Source organism: Otolemur garnettii, unplaced genomic scaffold, assembly GCF_000181295.1.
Source record: "Otolemur garnettii isolate 467f Iridium unplaced genomic scaffold, OtoGar3 scaffold00087, whole genome shotgun sequence".
NCBI lineage: Eukaryota > Metazoa > Chordata > Mammalia > Primates > Galagidae > Otolemur > Otolemur garnettii.
Window position 1 is genome coordinate 2,955,118 of NW_003852482.1, and position 13,529 is coordinate 2,968,646.

At 57.2% G+C, this 13,529-nt stretch overlaps 1 protein-coding gene across 2 annotated transcripts in view; it reads right to left on the reverse strand.

Annotated features, from left to right (window-relative positions):
- Positions 1-13,529, reverse strand: part of VAV2 (vav guanine nucleotide exchange factor 2) — a 173,905-nt gene that overhangs the window by 20,969 nt on the left and 139,407 nt on the right. For both annotated transcript variants that reach the window (XM_023516213.1, XM_012808219.2), the window contains exons 9-15: positions 11,205-11,304; positions 10,189-10,284; positions 9,481-9,549; positions 6,726-6,812; positions 4,550-4,635; positions 3,554-3,686; positions 900-1,009 (exon numbers count right to left, since the gene is read on the reverse strand). In XM_023516213.1, coding sequence (XP_023371981.1) covers positions 900-1,009; positions 3,554-3,686; positions 4,550-4,635; positions 6,726-6,812; positions 9,481-9,549; positions 10,189-10,284; positions 11,205-11,304 — 681 coding nt within the window. The remainder of the gene's footprint in view (positions 1-899; positions 1,010-3,553; positions 3,687-4,549; positions 4,636-6,725; positions 6,813-9,480; positions 9,550-10,188; positions 10,285-11,204; positions 11,305-13,529) is intronic.

The window sequence follows — 13,529 nt, forward strand, 5'->3', positions numbered from 1 at the left end:
TAAGCTCAGGGGGCTGACCCCTATATCTGTGGCTCATTCAGCCATAGTCCCCACGCGAACTCGCTGTCACACGGCCCCACCGAGGACACACAGGACAATACAATCAGTCTGCAAGATGCAGATAGAGGCTTGGGGTGCGGGGGGTGGGGTGTTCACCACGAAATTCTCCCAGCTTCCATGGATACCTGATACTTTTCACAGTATAATGCTGGGGAGAAAGAAACCAAGGGGCTGAGAAGGAGATGTCCCAGGGCTGCCCAGGCAGCCTGAGAGCAGCCCAGCTGGCTGTCATAACCCCATGTGCTAGCCTGGACCCACCTGTGTCCCAAAGATCCCATTTGGTCCTCCTCATGGCAGCACAACATGGGCCTCCTTCACCCCCTACTTCTACCAGGAAGAAAGGCAAGGAGGGGAGCCCACCTGCCTGCAGAGACCAGGCATAATGACCACCTCAGCTGCTATGCTTTCTAGGACAGATGTGTCCAGGGAACCCACCCATCAACCTTCTCTGGTTCCCAGGCTGCAGAGTGTCCTAGCTCTCCTGGAAAACAAGTTCTGTGGCTTTCCAAAACAGGTGTCCAGCTACCAGCCTAAAGACCCTGAAGATCAGCCTCACAAGAGTCCCCTGGTAGCCGCCCTGAAGGCTGGTCACTGCTCTGCTGCTCATGTGTGCGGGGCTCAGCCTCCAGGGCAGCCATTCTATCGGGGGACAGGGACCTGCCTGGGCCAGGCGATCATAAAGCAGCTCTGAGGGCAGCAGGTGGGCTGGAGTCCCAGGGCTGACTGTCTGTCTCTGGCATCCTGACTCTGCCTCCCACCACCCTTGTCCCAGAGGGTTATAAGACTAAATCGACCTGTGCTCCTTGATAGTAGGCAGGGCACTGCCACCCGGAACTCACATGGCCATCTCAAACTGTTCCATCCACTTCCTCTTCATGTCCTCCGTCTTGCAGAAAAACTGGAAGCCCTGCTTTCCCTGGAGGTGAATTAGGTAGAAGCCATAGGACCACTGTAGGGGAACAGGGAACACACTGGCACCTGGCACGGCTTTGGGCATGCGGCGTGTGCACACGTCACTCTTCCTTGTGCTGTATGTGCACGTGGATGGATGCACACACGCACACACACACACACACACACAGGGGCCTTGCCTGTGTAAACACATGTTCCCATGTACACTCACAGTGTGCCTGTGTACTCACACCCTCTCACGTGTGTGTATGTGCAGCGTGCCTGCCCCCGTGACCATGTCTGAGCACGCACGCTGCTCTCGTGCTTGTGTGCATGGGCGCGTGGCTGCACACATTGTTCCTGAATGTGCTGGTGTTCTGATGTGTGCCAAGCATGTGCACGTGAGCCCGTGTCCCTCATGCTCACATGTGCACACACATACAAGTACAAGTATTTGGCCTCCTGCCAACGCCTGTGCCAAGGCTGCTCTGCTGTGCACACATGTAGGTGGGGGCACATCTCCAGGGACCAGTGCTCCAGAGCCCACCAAGGCCCTGCCACAGTCCTGCTCACCACTGTTACTAAATGTGACACTAGCAACACTCACTCCTCTGAAGTAAAGCCACAGACAGGAAGGCAGGGTGGCCTTGGCCCCCATCTGCCTGCCCTCTCCTGAGGAAAGGTTCTCAGGGCCAGGAAGAGTGTGGGAAGCCGAGAACACTGGCTTGAGCAGACAGAGTGGGAAGGGAGAGGATGGAAAAAATACAGAAAAGCAAAGGGCTGATGGGGGCTGGACAGGTTCTCAGGGAACCTCCACCCCTTGACCTCCAGCAATTTGGGGTGATGGGGATTTTGTTTCACACTTTCTGTATTGAGCAAATTTTTCATCATTATGAAATTTTACATATCATTTCATAAGAAGCTGAGGAGAATGACCTAGACCCACTATTTTAAAGAAAAAAGAAAGAAAGAAACAAGGGGAAGAAGAAGGGGGAGAAACCAGCGAGCCTGGCCCCTGCAGGCCCTCGGCAGCCACCCCTAGGGAGCCTGGCCCCTGCAGGCCCTCGGCAGCCACCCCCAGGGAGCCTGGCCCCTGCAGGCCCTCTGTCCCCCACACTGGGCAGCAGGTGAGATGATGGAAGTGAGAGAGCCTGGCATAGTGCTTACCATTTTCCCGTGAGACTGGGAGGCATGAGGAGGGAGGAAAGGGGAGACAGGTCAGTGAGCGGCCTGACCCTGCCTGTGCTAGGCAGCCCGGGACTCTGTCATCTGTCCTCTGTCACATGGGGCACCAGGGAAAAGGATTTTCCTCCCACAAGGGCAGTTCCAGAGGCTCAGACCCAGGAAGCTATGTCCTCAGGTACTGGTTCTTCAGCCCCTGTTATTTGTTTTGGACATCAGGACCCCCTACAAATTCACCAGGTCCTGCATGCACTGGAGGCCAGGGCTGGAGTTCCAGTACTGGGGCTCCTGTTCCATACCCAGCCCAGGGCCACCTACAGGAGCTGCTCAAGGGCCAGCTACAGAAACCACTGCTGAAGAAAGATGGAACCAGAGAGCCAGGTGCTGTGTTCTCACAGCCATAGTCCTGCCCCCAAGAAGATACAGCCCCACCCACTGCAGCCACAGCCCTGCCCCTAGAAGACACACCCACACCCTCTGCAGCCATAGTCACTGCAGCCATGACCCCGCCCCTAGGAGATACAGCCCCACCCACTGCAGCCATGACCCCGCCCCTAGGAGATATAGCCCCACCCACTACAGCCACAGCCCCACCCACTATAACCATCGCTCCACCCTCAGCAGCCAAAGCTCCTACAGATGTGAGCTCATCCCCAATAGTCATGCCTTACCCTCTGCAGACATAGCCTCAACCCATTAGCCAAGGCCCCACCCTATACAGTATGGTCCTATGGCCATTGCCCCAACCACTGCAGCCACAGCTCTGCCTCTAGAAATCACGGCCCCACCCCTGCACTCAAAGCCCCATCCCCAAAGCCATGGCATTGCCCTTGCCCCCAGAATCATGGCTTGTCCCCATAGCCCTGCCCTCACCCTATACCCACAGCCCCACCCCCTGCAGACATGGCCCCACCCTTACAGCTATGGGCCCCAGCGGCTAGATATGAGCACTTTGGACAAGCCACAGCCAGGCCCACTCACAGCCCTCCTCTAACCAGGGCAGAGGTGGAGAGGGGAGAGGAGGTGTCCCTGTTACAAGAGACACCACCAGCTGGAGCCAAGCTGGCCAAGGTCAAAAGCACCACTCCCTGCAGGCCTTACCCAGGGCCTCACCCCTCTCTACCTCAGTCTCCCCACCAGGGAGCTGGGATCCTGATCAAGCCCACTGTCCCAGACAAGCACTGGGCCCAGGTGCCATGAGCAGCCTTCACAATGAGAGGGCCAAGGGGAGAGGGGCTTCCTGCTGGGTGGGCTGCCCCCTCAGCCCACTGGTTGGGGCAGTGGTAGACTTCAAGTTCGTTTCACCTGGGGAGACCAAGCACCTCACCCCAATGCCACCCCCCAGCTGGCCCCTGGCTGGTGCAGCCCAGCCTCAGAGGTCGCTGACCCCCTCTCCAGGTGTGACACCTGGAAGTCACACCTTCTTGATGTCCTTGTTGTTCATAGGGTCGTCAGTCATCTTATGGAAGAGCAGCTCGATGATCTCCTTGAGCTCGTAGCTGTAGCCCCTCCTCTTGCAGACGATGACCACCTTGTCAAACAGGAACAAGTACCTGGCGAGATGGTGTGGCCAGGGGCCCATCAGCCTGCCAGTGCCAGTGTGCGTGCTGCTGGGCCACAGTACAGCCTGCGTGTGCCTGCTGCCCCTGTGAGGCCACTCCTTGGAGTCTCTGCACACACTGTTCCCTCCCAAGGGGAGCCCTGCCCCTGCCCTGACCCTGATATCAGGTCTGTCTGTTTTTGTGTCATTCCCTCCAAGGCCTTCCCTGGAGGCGGGTGGCCCATCCTACACAGTAAGAGGCCTCCCACCCTGTGATGAGGATGGGCCCAGATCCCTTCAAAGGGGCACCCCGCCCCCAGACACAGGCCTTGGTCACAGCACTGGCCCCAGTGGTCACAGCCAGTTTACATCTCCATCTCCCACTAGACCGGGGGCCCTGAGAGGGCAGGACCCATACCTGCCATGTCCCCTGCCCGAGCTCTCACATACACAGGTGCACATGGTATAAGAGGGGTAAGCATGGACTGTGCCAGCATGTCCCAGCCTCCTGGTAACCTGCCCCCACACTACCTGGCAGTTGTCAGGCACAGAGCTCATCTAGTTACTCTGGGTCTGCCTCGGTCCCCTGCAGACTGAGAGTCTGCAGGGACCAGACCTGCCTTCAGCTGTCCCCAGGCCAACACCCACCATGGGCCGGGCAGCTCTGCCCTGTGGCAGGCACTCACTGACGCAGCTCCCAGACGTTCTCAAAGAGAAGGAAGGAAGCGATTAAAACTGAACAACACAAAGCTGCAGGGCAGGCTGCTCCTTCCCCAGGAAGGCCCTGTTTGCAGAACCACTTAGGAGCGGGCACCCTGGAGCACGGTGCCAGACTGTGATGGTGCCAGCCAGCCCTGAAGCCACCATGCTGCTCACCTATCTTGCTTGGTGTGATTGACTATGGACCGGACTTTCAGTTCCCCATCGATCTTTGGCCTCCCAAATTCCTCCAGTTTCACTTGCTGGCAAAGAAAGGGAGAGGCTGTTAGCCCTGTGCCTGCTGAGTGGCCTCCTGTCCTCCTGAGGAAGGGCAGGCGCACATGCCCGGGGTCTCCATAGAAACTAGAGGCAGGAACAAAGTAAAATGAGCCTGGCAGTCCCCAGTCGGTGCTTAGGATAGGGAGGGGGCAGAAGATGGGGAGGAATGGGGCCTGAGGCGCCGGACCCTTCCCTCACCAGCCCACCAAGGACTCCCTTCAGCTCTGGGATCAAAGAGCAGTTGATGTGTGGGTCACTATCACAGGCTAGAGCAGGACCTGGCAGGAAAAGCCAGACGTCCAACCCTAAGAAACCAAACTAAAAGGGAGAAGGAGCTGCTCTCGTCAGAGAGGGCAGGGGGCAGGCGGCCCATCTCCTGCAGGAAGAGGCCTCAAGCCAGCCCCCTGCTAGCTGTTTGCTGAGATCTCTCTCCTTTCCTGTTTAGTTTGTGTCTCTGCTTCTCTCTCGGCATATGCCCTGTGTGGCTCTCAAAGGAAGTGTTTACAGTGTCATGAGGTGGTGGCAAACACTCAGAAACACAGCGGGGCTGAGCCTTGGTGACGGTGTGAGGGACGGTCTCAGGGTCTTCTTCCACGGCCTCAATGAGGGCAGTGACCACGGTAGCCACTCAGATCAGGCCTCTGTGCCTTACCTCTGAAGTGTGGACTACAAAAGTGCCAGCTTGCCTGCTGGTGATGGGATTTAGTGAAAGGGCCAGGGCTGGGCGCCGGCCTAACTCACAGAAGTGCCCACACCTGCTGTTCACTGCTCTTTTATCTTGTTATTTAATGAATAGGTATTTCCCACATGTAAAAACTTAAATAAATAAAACCAGAGTGGTGCCTGTGGCTTAAGGAGTAGGACGCCAGCCCCATATACCGGAGGTGGCGGGTTCAAACCCAGCCCCAGCAAAAAATAGAGCTGTAAAAACAAAAACCCAATTTCTTTCCTCCTTCCTAACACCCATCCTTGAGTGGCACTTAGAAATGCCACAAGCTGGAGCATGTGCCACCCCTGGACCCCAGCAGGCACCAACAGTGTGGGGCACAACCTCCCTCAATGCCTCTGCACTCAGGTTTTTTTCTTTCTCACATGAAGAACAAGGAGGCAGAATCCTAATGCCACTCGGCAACGTTTCTTCCTTCCACTGACACACCACGGACTTGTTTGTGCCACACGTTTGTGAAGGGGTTTCTCTTGGGGCTCTTCTGACCGGGCACCAGGAGTTGGCTCTGGAATTGGGGGCCTTCCTCTGCCAAAGTGCTGCGAGAGAACTCAGCAGACTGAACATATTGGTGTAAAAACCAGTGGTTCTTAACAGGGTAACTCTGCACCCAAGACAGGCACTGGAGATACAGTTAGTTGTCATTACTTGGTGGGTGGGGCTGGAGGCCAGGGAAGTTGCCCGGCATCCCATAGTGCACAGGACAGGTCCCACAACCAAGAGCAGTCCAGCCCAAATGTTCAGAGTGCTGCATTTGAGAAACCCAGGTCAACAGACTGAAGACTGCCTGCTTCCTCGGTCAGCCATCTCCACTGGCCACACAGGACATGGTGACTTCTGAGGGGGAGGCTGGGAGAGGGTCCTGTGAGGCACTGCTCTGACTGATGAAGTCCGAGGCACAAGGCGACTACAGGGGTTGCCCTTTCTGTGACCAAACCCCATGTAATGACCTTCTGGAGACGGCAACATTGAGAATGGGCTAGGGGGTCTACAGGCCAGAAGGTGTCTCCAGCCCCCGAAAACCATGGCTCTCCTCCCGGACCCAAGGACACAGCTGTCCAGGAAGGGCTATCAGATTGGGGTGGTTGGTCAACACCATACCTCCCTGTCCCCTCACCCTGGCAGAGGGTACCTGGGCTGTTGGAAGTGGGCAAACAAGTGAACACCAGAGGTCCAATATTGAATTCAGAGGCTGCTGGGCACCACCCTCCAGACGGGCAGCCTAGGAGTGGCTGCTGTGGACAGAGTGGGTGTCAGCCTGCCGCTTATGTGGTTCTGAGGTTGTGGAAGTCACGACACACATGCCGTCCTGGCCACCCTCACCTGGCCTACCTGGCCTGCCACACTCACCAAATTCTCTATGGAACTCTGGAATTCACTGATCTTCTTCAAAGTCTCCTTGTCCCGTTTCACCTCATTGATGTACATTGCCAAGTCCTTGAAAGCACAGAATCAGGGTCATGAGTGGGCTGGTGGTGTGAGCAGCTCAAACCCCAACCCCACATCCAGGTGTTGGGCATCTTGCGGAGTAGCTGCCCTTAGGATAAGGAGGGACCAGGGCAGGGAAGGGAACACATGGCCCCAAACCTGCACAACTTGGGGACAGCGCCCAGGGCCTCATACCCCCAGCTAGGGCAGCCTCATTCTGCCCACCACGTGATTCCTCTCCAAGGTCAGAAGAGAAGCCCCATCAGGTGATGAGGAGCCAACTCCACTCTTGGGAACCCCCTGGTGCCCCCACAAAGCCACTGCCTTCCCCCTAGAGCCCGGGCAGAGGGAGAGATCAGGAAGTCCCCTGCACAGGTCTGGGTGTCCCCACACCAGCGCTGGTACACTTCACTGCAACCTTCCTGCTGGCCACCAGGGAGCAGTGCCCCCTTCAGAAAGTCTGCAGAGTCCCAGACAAGGCACCCGTGCTGGGCCATGCAGGCTGCTGGCCCTGCCCACCAGGAGCTGCAGGGCGGAAATCCCCTTCCCCCCTTCCTTGTATGGAAAGAGCCGCAATCTGTCTCCATCTGAGGCTGCCATCAAGCCCTAGGAATGGGAAATAGGACCCTCCCACTGGCCTGTCACTGGGAGGTCTCCACCTCCACCCCAGCAGGACAGAGCCTCCTGGCACGCCTTCGTGAAGGGTGCTGTGTTTCTCCTCCACTAGTCTCTAAAATGAGAAACAAAGACAAGGAACGGATGGCAGGGCCAAGATCTGAGCACTGTGCAGAAACCATTGTAAGTCTGATCATCTGAGCACTCTGCATCAGCATATAGCTGGGATGGGCCAAAGGATGTGGGCTGATGGGCAAGTGGAAGACGGAGGGTGGACATCTGCTCTGATACACACGAAATATTATCAGTTTACGGAGCTGAGACCTATCACTGCAACTCCAGGGGCACAAATCTCAGGTCCACAGAGGCAGAGCAGCCACCCCAGCAAGACACTGCCTTCCACGGAGTTAGCTCTCAGACCCCAGGGAAATCAAGCTCAACTTCAGTGCCAGCTTGCACAGCAGTTCATGAGTCCCTGCATCTTACTAGGAATAGATGAACAAACTCTGACAGTCGCTCCCAACTCTAAAGTCATATTCTGTGGTGCGACAGCTCTCAAAATGAGTGGGCTGGGCGGGGGGGTGGGAGGGGTGGCGGAGGAAGTCTCGGAGCTCTTAAGGAGCACTGCCAGCTGTGTTCTCAGGGGCTAGGGTCCCAGCACTGGGATCGTGAAACGTAAGGCCAAGCTGAGAGGCCCCGGGCCATAGCCCACTGTACCTGCTGTCACTGTCTCAAAGCCCCCAAGAAGGGACCGTTTCTGGCTCACCTGCCATGAGGCTCACAGCAGACAGGCTAGGCAGAAGTGGGGGGATTCTGCCATGGGCAGGTGGAGAGTGGAGCACATCCTGAGCTGAGGAAGTTCCTGCCATGGCAGGAGGCCCCACTCCCTGGGGCCCTCCCCGGGGTGCTGCCAGTGGAGCCAAGCGGCACAGAATCAGAGGTCTCTGGCATCATTGCCCACAGCCACACATGAGGGCACGTGATTAGGGTACATTTCTCCCAGGCCAGGAGGCCTCCTCAGAGAGATTCCTGGCACAGACGGCTGAGCAGCAGGTCCTGCTCTGGCCCCAGGGTCCAGAGGCAGCTGCTGATAGACACAGATCACAGCCCCCTCCCCTGCCAGGAAGGAGCTCCTTAGAGGGGACCTGGGGAGAGAGGAGACCCAAAGCCCAGGAGGTTGATCTGGGGCCCAGGTCAGGGCTACAGCCCCGCAGAGGAGCTGGCAGACATCCTCCCACATGCTGGGAACTGTGCCCAGCCTGAGGACACAGGTGACCATGATCAGCACAGGCTGTGGGAGGGGCAGTATGAACAAGTCTGTCCAGAGGTCCAGGGCTGAGAGTCCCTGGGGACAAGGCCCAGATTGGGGAGGGGATATCCTCCCCAGGAAATGCTATGCTCGTTGCAAAAACCAAGGATGAGAGGGATGCATCAGTGACAGGAGGAGGGTGCAGCCTGAGCAAACACCCAGAGGTGATAAAGCTCAGGGCATGGTCAGGAGCTGGGAGTGGCCAGGCTTGGCTGGAATGGGGCATCCGTGGCAAAGTCAAGTGCAAGTGCCCTGTGGAGACCTCCAGACCCAGAGCAAGAAGACCGCACCCATTTGGGGGCAGCAGGATTCACAGAAGGCTTCTGAGCAGGGGAGTGACACCAGTGAGCTCACCAGGACAGGATAGGGAGAGGAAGGTATGGCTGGGGGCCCTGAAATAGTCAAAAGCAGCGGATCCCAGGAAGGTAGCAGAGGGAATAGGACCAGGGATGGCATTTTGGAAGCAGAAGTCTCAGGGCTGGGTGTCAGGAGATCTGGGGGAAAGAAAGTGGAGGGACGCTCGGGGAGGGGGGTGTCCTCACTGTCCAGGGAGTCACCTGACCTGCAGTTCCCTGCACTTGCCACCTCTGCCTCCCATAGGCTCACCCGTGTCCACCCTGACTGACTCCTGCCATCCCAGAAAGAGGTCTAGGTCCCAGTCATGGCTTGTTAAGGAGACCCTTTCGCGTCCAAGTACACAGGCAATAAGCCCATGCTGGCCTAGCTACTCCCTGCCTCAGTTTACCCACCCACCTGCATGGCTTCCAGCGCTTCTTTGAGCTGCTGCCTCTCGGGACGGTCAGTAGAATGGCTCAGAAGTTCCTGGCAGTGTGAGAGGGGCATTGATGTGACCACTCAGAGGTCCTGGCCCTCACCCTCACCCCTGCCTGGCAGGAGTACAGGCACAGTGAGATCCTCGGGACCAAGCCACCCCCACCCACCAGCCCAGGTGCTGGTTCAGCTGCCCAGCTCCAAAGGACAAAGAATGATGACATCCCACACAGGGGATGCCCTGCCTCTGGGCAGGGCACCCCCAAATCCTGGGTGCTGTGCTAACAGGTCACAACGAATCACAGAGTCCTGCAGAAACTACTGTCACCCTCCTTGGTCTATCTCCCAGGAAGGCATTCTTCCTATTTCCCCTTCTACCATGGCTACCAGGGAGCTCAGGGCCTTGGTGAAGAGATCAACCACAGCAGCTCTCGTTTTCCTGGTCTGAGGATGCTTTTCTGTCTCTTTCAGTTTTTGTGACTTGTTACCAATTGTAACCATCATCCTTCTGGGTGTATTTACTATGATAATCACCCCGTGTAGTGAGCTGTGATTATAAACTAAATATAAACTTATCTGTTTACATTTACTAGATCTGTCTGGAGGCCACAGCCCATGCTGGGGGGCTGCTGGCCTGCGTCCCATGCTGGGGGGAACAACCACACAGGGTGCCTGGCCCAAGGCACTCACCTTCAGGAGGAGGTGGTATTTGAGCACCCGCTGCATGGGCACCACGAGCAGGTCTTGCAGCTTGAACTTCCCGTCCTGGACCTTCAGTGTGCACTCCTGGGGGCGACAAGCTATGAGGAGCCCTCCTTGCAATGCCTACCCTGGGCCTGGTTAGGAAGGCATAAGCCCTGAACTCGGCCCAGATGTCTGGTCCTTCTCCAGTCAAGCTTCGAACCCTGGTCCACATACCAGGTCTGTGCAGGGGGTGACCTGACAGCCTTGTTTAGTGGGGGCAGCCCCCTGTCCCACCCAGCAGCATCTGCACTGCCCCTGCCAAGACAAAGCAAGACAGAGGATTCTAATGGACCCTCCAGCTGGTGCCCATTGGGCCCTGGACGCAGCTTTATCTTTTCCTCCAGGCCAGGCCCTCTGGAGAAGGGCAGCGGCCTTCTCCTGGTCAGCCCTGTCTCCTGCCTGGCCTCCAGGAAAACAAGGCAGGGATCCAGGTCATGCTGAACTGTGGGGTCATGCTAGGGAGCCAGCCCCCCCACCCCCACTGGTTGCCTGGATCCATGGGGGACACTGCTGAGCTGAAGGACTGTGCACCAAGACCTGCTCTGAGGATACATCTTAGTGACAAGATAGAACATGAAACTGCAGGGGGGAACAGCCTGCAAGGGGTTCCATGAGGCAGCACAGACTGGCCGGGGCCTCAGAGGTGAGGACTATGGGGGGTGGCCCCACAGCTCCCAGCAGACATTAACAGAGGCCTTTGGGTGAGCAGAGGCCCCAGTGAGGGTGGTCATAGCACCTGGCTGAGTTGGATTTGATCCCAAGGCTGTTCTTCCATGGCACCCTGGGGACTCAGGCTATGTTCTAGCCCAGGAAGATGACCTCAGCCTAGCCCACTCCCCACCCAGACAAAATGCAAATAAAAAAAAATGCTCAAAAAACCATCACATCACTACCCCTATTCTACCTCCCTGGAAAATGGGCAAGAGAGATGTCGGTACCTAAGAGCCAGGAAGCCCCCTTACCTCGACCTTCAATCTGAAGTCCTCCCGGCTGGCCAGCAGCTGGGCCAGTGTGTTCTGGGCATGCTCCATGTGGCTGCAGTACTCGCCATAGATCAGGAGTCTGGGTGGTCACACACGCACAGGCGTGCAGGGTTAATATGGGCTCATGGCTGCAGGGAGCCTGTGTTTATTTGTCATGGCCACCGGGTCCCCCACAACCCTACAGCTCCCTGTATACTCTTCCCATGTGGCTGCTGGTGGCTCTTTCTCACCCTTCCTGAAATGCCCCAGGCCTGGGACGTTCTACACTGTGGTTCTATTGCAGGTCATGGCCAGGTTCCTCTGGAGTTTCCAGCCTTCCCTGAACCCCCAGCACCGACAGACCCCAGCAAGCCTCATACTCCTGCCCCGGGCCCTGAGCATGGAGGCCTGTCCTGGCTGTGGCTCCCCTGCTGCTGTGCCAGGTCGGGGACCCTGTGTTGTCCTGCTACTTCCACATGGCATGGGGGTCTCACGAGCAGGGGACACCAGCACTGATCACCCCACTCCTCACCCAGAGGATGGGCGTGGCTGCACAGCTCCCAGGGTCTGGGGGACATCAGGATCAGGGAGGCCGCCTAGGAGCCCTCACGTGCTGTCCCCCTTAGCTGTCACCATCTCTCCCCTCACTGACTCTCATCTTAGGACCTTCTGGTTTCTCTTTTGGTCACAATGCCTCCTCCTTGTCCCCAAGTGTTCCCCAGAGCTAACAGCTCTATAAACCCTCTTCCAGAGGGCTCCTGGTCTCTGGAACCTCAGGGCCTTGAGTTACCTGAAACTTCACATTTAGAACCCTGTCACCCCAACAACAGGGAAGCCCCAGAGAAGACTCAAGCCAGGAGACCACCCTGGGGCCACCGGTTGTCAGTGCCACTACTCTCCAGGGCTGCCACCGCCACTACTTCACTTAGAGTGTTCCATCACCATTACCCCCTCACACAGATGGGGGTGTTCAGCCCCATCTTAGGCAGGGAAACCGAGGCCTCAGTGAACTTGCTGAGTGCCACCAGTTAATAGGGTTGGGCTGGAAGGCTGGGCCTGCCCACAGCGTGGTAGCAGCACCCTCTCTGGAAGCCTGTGTGTCTGTTCATGTCTGGCAGCTTACCTAGCCCAGGAAGCTCAGGGCAGCCTCTTGTGATAGCCTCAGGGCTGGTTCTGCCTGGCATGGGGCCTGGATGGGCAACTGGGCCTGCTACCTACTAGACTTCTGAGGAGGTTAACACCCCAAGGCGGGGCCCAAGGGGACCACAGCTCTGCCACATGGAGCCCAAGGCAGGTCCCTCCCCCCATCGGCCATCAGGAGCCAATGTCCTGTCTGGTTCACTTTCCAGACTGGCCAGTAGCCACTTGTTGGCAACACCCACTTTCTCCACAACTTTGTAGTTTTGAGCAAAAGAACCAAGCAGTGGGCTGGGAACCCTCTGTCCACACAGGGAACTTGTCATTTTAGAGCTGGCTCAGCAGAGGTGACAGACATCACTCTGTCTTCACACAGGGTCAGGGGCTCCTGAGGTCCCAGGACCTGCCAGGGCCTGCACTTGGGGCCACCCTGGGAATTCTCCCCCAGAATAGGCCTGATGGAAGCTTCCAGCATCAAGAGGCTGAGACTCCGTGACTCTGATAAAAACTTGAGTCTGGTCCTGGAACCTACAGAGATGCTGCCCTTTCCGGGCACTCCAAAGGGGAGCCCCGACACCAGGCTCCATGCTGGCAGCCGTGTCCCCACACTGTGCAGGGCCTGGCCTCCCTGCCTGGTGTCATGGTGCATGCTGACAGGGCCACTCTGGATGAGAACCTGAGCCCCAGTGTTCTCTTAAATGAGTGTTGTTACTAAATTGGAAATTTCAATATAGTAGTTGATTAAAACTCATCATCCCTGGAAGCAGTTAGGGGAAACAGTTTTCTCCCCTTTTTAAAAACAGAACTAAAGCTCAGAGGCTTCCAGCAAGAGCAGGAGTGGGGAGCACAGAGGGACACAAAAGTAGCTACTGGCTAGTCTGGAAAATGAACCAGACAGGACACCAGCTCCAAATGGCCGTCGGGCTCTGACCTTGCCCGGCTCCAGGTGGATTCTCCGCTCAGTGAGAACAGTCAGAGCGATACCCAGAGACATGTCGCTCCAACACATCACTCAGCACAGAGGCCTGGGTGGCTGGGGTGGCAGCTGTCACCATGTCACCAATGGGGACATGGAGGCTCAGAGAGGCCTGGAGACTCAGACAAGCTGTAACTGACCCTCAGAGAGGCCTGGGGACTCAGACAAGCTGTAACTGACCCTCAGAGAGGCCTGGGGACTCAGACAAGCTG